This window comes from Coenobita brevimanus, chromosome 79, assembly GCF_032717465.1.
Source record: "Coenobita brevimanus isolate Jiangsu-jjx chromosome 79, ASM3271746v2, whole genome shotgun sequence".
Taxonomy (NCBI): domain Eukaryota; kingdom Metazoa; phylum Arthropoda; class Malacostraca; order Decapoda; family Coenobitidae; genus Coenobita; species Coenobita brevimanus.
Window position 1 is genome coordinate 30648617 of NC_137032.1, and position 7433 is coordinate 30656049.

General features: G+C 42.1%; 1 protein-coding gene across 1 annotated transcript in view; it reads left to right on the forward strand.

The window, feature by feature from the left end:
* Positions 1-2397, forward strand: part of LOC145409071 (uncharacterized) — a 28823-nt gene extending 26426 nt beyond the window's left edge. Inside the window, exon 3 of the mRNA XM_080279619.1 lies at positions 223-2397. Within this exon, the coding sequence (XP_080135745.1) occupies positions 223-2397 (2175 nt within the window). The remainder of the gene's footprint in view (positions 1-222) is intronic.
* Positions 2398-7433: the final 5036 nt, after the last annotated feature.

The window sequence follows — 7433 nt, forward strand, 5'->3', positions numbered from 1 at the left end:
CATAGTTTGTGCTTGTTATGGTTGAATTGTTTGAATCAAAGATAAGTAAGATGAAGTGAGCTCTGGGTGAAGTATAACAGCTGATAGTACTGTGGATAAATAAGTGGATGCTTTATTTTTTCTTTCCTTCTTTTCTTTTTTACCACTCTCGCTTTGACTGATGACTGATTATAACCGTCTTAAAAACTCTTCCGAATATTACATATTTTTATTTCATTTCAGGTGCTTGAAATGCTTGATCAAGAACCAAAAGTGCCTCAAGGTAAGATTGCCTCAGTGTTCCATGTGAGTCAGAGCCAAGTTTCAAGGATAATGAAGAATAAGGATACAATCATGGCTCAGTGGAACAGGTTTGCTACTCCTGAACGTAAACGCTGTAGACTTGGCAAGGCTGGAGCATTAGAACAAAAATTGGCTGATTGGTATAAAGAAGCCAAGAAGGAAGACCTGCCTATATCAGGTCCTATTCTAATGGAAAAGGCAAAATCAATTGGCAGCGAAATGGGAATTGAATTTAAACCTTCAGCCGGATGGTTGGGAAGATGGAAAGATCGAAATGGAGTTACTCTCAAGCGATTTAAAGACAAAGATGGTGCTCCTTCTACAACAAAAGTAGGTAATCATTGGAGGAGATATATGTTTACCAAGGCCACTAAGGAATACTCCCTGGAGAATGTGTGGGTTTTAGATGAGACCATCCTGACATACAATGCATTGCCAGACTGCTTGGCTTACCAAGCACCAAACTCAAATGAGAGACTAACCATTTTGTTGACTTGCAACCTTGCAGGAACAGAACGCAGGCCGCCTTTGGTGGTAGGGAAATCAGAGGGTCTCAGCTCACTCACACTCCCTGTCCTTTTTCATCATCATCCAAAAGCAGTCATTACACTTGAAATTTTCTCTCTCTGGTTGAAGGAATGGGATAGGGAACTTAGAAGTAAGAGGAAAAAAATTGTATTACTAATGAACAAGGCACCACACCACCCTGATATTACTAATACATTCAATATTCATGTAACCTTTTTCCCTCCAGATACTTCGTCAGTGCTACAGCCATTACAACTGGGAATTATAACTGCCTTCAAATCTTTGTATAGGTATCAGCAGATCAAGTTTATTTTGGCAAAAACACATGCAAATGAACATGTGAACCACAGTAATACTAGTTTATTTCATCACAGTACATTGTCAGTGTCTTCTATGAATTCCTGTGTCTCTCCTCTTGATGCAATATACATGATTTACAAAGCCTGGAAACATGTGAGTCCTGAGACTATTGTGAAAGGAGTTGTGAAAGCTGGATTAAGCAAAGATGTTGATGCACTGAGTGTCAAAGATAATGTTAGTGCTCCACCAGGAGTTAGTCAGAATGAATTTGAAGCTCTAGTCATGGTTGATGACAGACACTGTGTGACAGAACAGGGTCATAATGAATCACAGTCAGATCAAGCTTTGGATATTCATATTGAAACAGTCCCAAATATCCATTACTCAGATTATGTATATGATAACCCTAGAAGCAAACCACGTCAAATTAGTCAGCAGATTGAGTCTACTGCCATAAGTTTACCTGGGCAGCCAAGTGTCGCTGAGGTAGTGTATGCATGCCAGATACTTAGAGAATACTTACACCAACGAGGTGGCCAGTTGTTTGATGAATTTTCTGAACTGGAATCAGCAGTTCATCTTGACATGATTTTAGAGACTAGACCAGATCTTAGAAGTGACCTCCAGCCAGACCCTTTGCATAACTGTAGTTCAGTTCATAGTCTCCATGCACACAGTGCTGCACTGGAACAAAAACTTGAATATCTTCAGAAGGTGCAAGAAGAGTTGCAGCAACAGAAGATGCAAAAAGAAGTTAAGAAAGTTACTCAGACAACAACTTCATTACAGAATTCACATACTACCCTCTCCTTGCCACCTCAGGAAATCACAACAGACTTGTTACATAATCAGGATGTAGGTTTACAGAGATCAGATGCACCATGTCAGGAAGTCCTTAGACAGGATATAACAAGGCAGGAATTACAGCCACCCATGCAGCGTCCCGAAGTGTTGAGGCAGTCCGGTGTAATAAGACCAGAGTACCAGGATCGATCTCGGGCATCACTGATGGACTTGCGTTCGTTGAATATGCCAAGTTTTAGACCACTTCATACAGACGCAAGGAATGATTGTACTAATGATGCCAAAACAGATTTACTGATATTAGGAGGGGATCTTCGAAGCTTGGGGAATCAAGAGCACCGAGGGGGAGTTGAGCTACATCACCAGGGGACTGAACTGAATGTGAATCATAACATGAGGCAGCCAGATGCCAGAGTTGACAATCATGCAGTTCCTTACTATACCATGTCTAACTCTTTGCATCAGTATTTGCAGCCAAAATGAACACTGCATGCTTCTAGAAAATCTTGAGTGATTACTAGCGGTGCTCACATTTTGTATAAAACACTTGGAATTAAATATGATTTGTGGCTTTTTTTTTTTTTTTTTTTTTTTTTTTTTTTTTTAATGAAGGGAAGAAGGATCCAAAGGCCAGAAGCCCACATGATTGTTGCCTCCAAGAAAAAGCAAAATCAATATAACAGAGAGCCAGATTCAAGATCCGTTCTTTTCGAGATGCCTGGGCCTTCTGCATTTGAAAGACTGGAGGTCATAGGCAGTAGGAAATGCAGACAGAGGAAGGCAGTTCCAGAGCTGACCTGTTGCATACACAAATGACTGGGAGTAGCGGTTAACTCTTGCATTAGAGAGTTGGACAGAAAAGGGATGAGAATTTGTAACTAGGTGGGTGCTGTGCACCTACTGTAGTGGTGAAGGTATGCAAGCAGACAGTTCAGAGAAGCAGTGACCATTAAAGTAGCAACAGAAAAGAGATGAAAATGCAGCTGTGCTGCGAAGAGCTAGAGGTTGAAAGGAGTCGGTAGGAGGAGGAGAGGTAATGAGATGAAAAGCCTTTGACTTCACCTTATTGAGAAGAGCTGTATGTGGGGAGCCTTCCCACACGTGAGAGTTGTGCTCTACACGGCAGCGAATAAAACCCGTTTATAAAGTCAACAACTGTACTGGGGTAAAGAAGGCACGGAGTTGCTTAGCACACCTAATCTCTTGGAAGCAGATTTTACGAGAGGTAATATGATCTGTTGAAGATAAATCCCAAGAGAATGAAACCCCAAGTATGTTTGAAGATGATTCAGGATTGAGTTGGATATTATTAAAAATTAGAGGATACTCCTGTGAAAGATTCTGATGGGCTGAAAGATGGAAGAACCGTGTTTTTCAGTACATTAAAAACAACAGGATTACCCCCCAATCTGATAGGGGTTTTAATAATGAATAACAATAATTTCTGCAGCAGAGGATTTATTTTTACTGAATCATGATGAATTTGGGGTGAAACATAGCAGCTCATTTATTATCCACTGAATAATGATAGATTTTTATGTAAACAACTTCACTGAAGAGTACTTGAAACTCTTATATGCATTGCAGTATTATAAATCTACTGCTTTTCTTGTGGGTTTTTCATTATATTCCAGAAAGCCATTCATTGTGAACTTGGGAATGAGGAAAAGTACCTTGATGTAGAGATACTGGGAATGTTTAGATTTTTATTTATTTTTTTTTTTTGGGTACTTGGGGGCACCCACCATCCACTCACTAGGTGTAGTGCCACCTTTGGGTGACTACATGACAAGTCATTGTTTTCTTGTTTCCCAGGAAACCGTTTAGTTCATGTTGGGTGGTAACCTTGTACTGTAGCCAGGTAGATGCCTAGTGGTCTAGTGGGTTAAGACTTTCCAGCCAGGAGAGGCTCATAAAGTTATAAATTCGAGGGTTGATTGGAATTTATAGCTCACATAATGCCTCATGATAGCAATAGAAGCAGCGAACAGCACTGAATACTGATACCCTTTATAGGGTGACCAGAGCTGTAATAATCTCACTGGGGTCACTATGTTGGTGCAGGGGCTCCCTACCCAGAGTAAGGGGACCCCATATAAAGATTTTAATGATCATCATTGGAGCTTGTATGAGGCCAGTTGCTGTAATATAACAATATATCCATTTATTTATTTTAAGTATATATATATATATATATATATATATATATATATATATATATATATATGTATGTATTTCTTTAAATGGGAGCCCCTTCAAGGGTGAGCCCCAAGGCTGCAACCTAATGGTTAATCAAGATTAGGCCCTGAGGGTCACCTGGAGCCCTGCCTTACATTAGTTCTGAATTTCCATAAATGGGGGCACTGATGGAGAGGCTACTTGTGTTAGTAGTGTGCACCCTGGGTGGAGCAGCAGCAGTGTCCATCAAGGAGCCAAATCACCTTATATCGGTATTTCCCTGCACCTGACCATGGGCAGGACCCTGGTCTGACCTTGGTGAGTTTCTGTCAACCACAGTAGGGTGCCAGATCCCTACATAGTGTACATACTGCACAGTACTGTACCTGTAGGACGGCTACCATGAGCAATTACTTACCTGTGGTTTGTGGGTCTGCTTGACCAGACCCTGGGGCTAGGCAACAACAACAACAACAATAGCCAAAAATGGGAATTAGAGAGAGGCTTATTTACACAGTAAAATTTGCTCACATGCTCATCAGTTGTAGGTCATAGCATTTTTTTTTTTTTTTCCACACTGTAACATTGCTATTCCAATACAGTACATGTCAAGATAAATGGTTGATGATATAAAAGACACAAGGCACCTATTGTTAACACTAAACTTTTGGGGCAAAGTAACAAGGTCTGAAAATGATTTTGTAATAACTGAAACGAAACTTAACAAATTAATCACAATCCTGGCCGAGCTTCGATCTCGGGCCTTCGCGCTTGATACGCGCGCACGTTACTACTGAGCCAAACACATGATCGCTACTTCGTACTTTAGCAACGCGGGCTTTTATATACCTCATTACACCCCTCTTTTCTCCCCTTTGTGATTAATTTGGTGAGTTTCGAACACACAAGGTAGCATAAGCATTGGAGGCCACCATTGGGAAGCTGCAGACCACACCGAAACAGCCCATCCCCGGGATGAGGGCAGAGATGCTGTCAGCCAACCAAGGACCAACATCAAATTGCCAACCAAGCCCCGCCACACATCCCACACCACTGCCAACCAATGTAACAACTGAAATGAAACTTAACAAATTAATCACAGTCCTGAACATCAGTCTTTGGTTCTGATCAGTGTCATAAATTTAATTTGAATTTGAAATCATAATAACCCATAAAAGTTAATGAATCTGCAGTTACTTCTGTTTACATTAGGGACTGGAAAGGGTGAGTTAGGTCAATTACTTGTCTCCTGGTATTTCTTAGACTTGAGAGATCTACCTTGAAAGTGTCGACCAAATAAATTTGAATATGTAGCTTCACATAATTTGAATGTTGAACAAATAAGCTGAAATTTTATATAGAGCCTTACATACTTGAACAAATTTGAATTACTCCAGTTACTAGTGTAGAAATTGGTTCTTTACATTATCTTTACATATTTTTTCTCAGTAAAAAAAAATTCAGTCCACTTTCTCTTTGGAGGCACCCTGAAGAAGAGCTTTCATTCATCTTACAACACCTTTCAGGAGATGGGTGGTATCATCCTGCTATCAGAGAGTTAAGGAGACATGCATTGCTTCTGAAAATGATGTAAGGCATAGTGACCCTACCTTATGGTTGTCACTGTTTTCCTCCTCATTCAGAGGAAGTGTGCTCCACTGGACATTCCACACTTTTTTAATGCAGTATGGGATTGTCTACTCTTTTTGGTGGTGTTATGCCACCACTACAAAATTTGTCACTCCCTTTGCTTTTTTCTTTTTCTCTCCATTGATTATCTGCCTATAGTCGTTCTATTTTATGAAGGCAGTTTGGGTGGGGCCTCCTAAGACCTCACACCACTAGCATTGTTGCCACATCACCACCGCCACACACGTGTAAAGCCCTGTCCACACGAACGGGCAATGCCCGCGGGCACAAGCGAGCAGTTTGCCTGTTGACGGGCTCATCGCTTGTTCCCGCGGGCAAATGCGTAAATTGCCGTTGCCGTGGCAATTTACGCATTTGCCCGCAGGAACAAGCGGTGAGCCCGTCAACAGGCAAACTGCTCGCTTGTGCCCGCAGGCATTGCCCGCTCGTGTGGACAGGGCTTAATTACGCCTGCTCACCTCTCTCTCTCTCTCTCTCTCTCTCTCTCTCTCTCTCTCTCTCTCCTATTTTAAGTTAGTAACTACTTATAAATGAATTTTAAATACTCTGTATAGATGTCTGTCTATCTATCTACCTATAGCCCGACGCCCTAATCCCGCAAAAGGGTGACCGCAGACAAGACGCCTCCAAGTCGCTCTGTCACCCACCATTTGACTACCCTCCCCCCAACTCACCCCCCCCCTCCCTCATATACCTCTCACCTTCATCCCTCCACCTCATCCTCGGTCTACCTCTCCCTCTCCCTCCCTCCACCTCACCTACATACACCCTCTTAGTCAGTCTTTCATTCTCCATTCTCTTCACATGTCCAAACCACCTCAGTGTATTTCTCCTAATCTTTTCAACCACATCCACATCCACCCCACAGCGCTCCTTCACTTCTTCATTCGTCAGCCTGTCCCTCCACGTCATTCCACATGCTCCTTTCAAGTAACTCATTTCCACTGCTCTCACTCATGACTTGTTCCCCTCTTGCAAGGTCCATGCTTCGCTTCCATATGTCAGGGTAGGGATCACAATACTATCATGCAGTGACTTCTTAACTTCCATACTCACCTCCCTATTTCTCATCACTGCTTTCAGTGTACCAACAACTTTCCTTCCCTGCTGTACCCTTTCACGCACTTCATCCCCCAAAGTTCCATCCTTACTCATCACACTACCCAAGTACTTGAATACACTCACATTCTCCATATCCTCACCATCCAACCTCACTGCACACTCTGTGACTTCATTCCTCTCAAACATCATAACTTTGCTTTTGTTTACATTAACTTTAAGATTCCTCCTCCTACACACTGTCCCAAATTCATTCACCAAACCTTGCAACTCCCATTCATCTTCACTCAACAGTACTGTATCATCAGCAAACAGCAACACCGGAAGCTTCTAAATCTCTCCCTCATTCATTAGAGCCACCCCCACATCCTCTGTCCTACCCTGCACCTCCTTTACAACCCCATCCATGTATATATTAAACAGCCATGGAGACATCACACAACCCTATTTCAGTCCCACATTGTGATCAAAGAACTCACTCAGCTCACCATCCACTCCCACCGTAGCCCTAGCTCCCTCGTACATACTCTTCACAGCACGCAACAATTTCCCCTCCACTCCATATATTCTTAATACCTTCCACATACCTTGCCTATCTATTCTGTCATAAGCTTTCTCCAAGTCCATGAAGG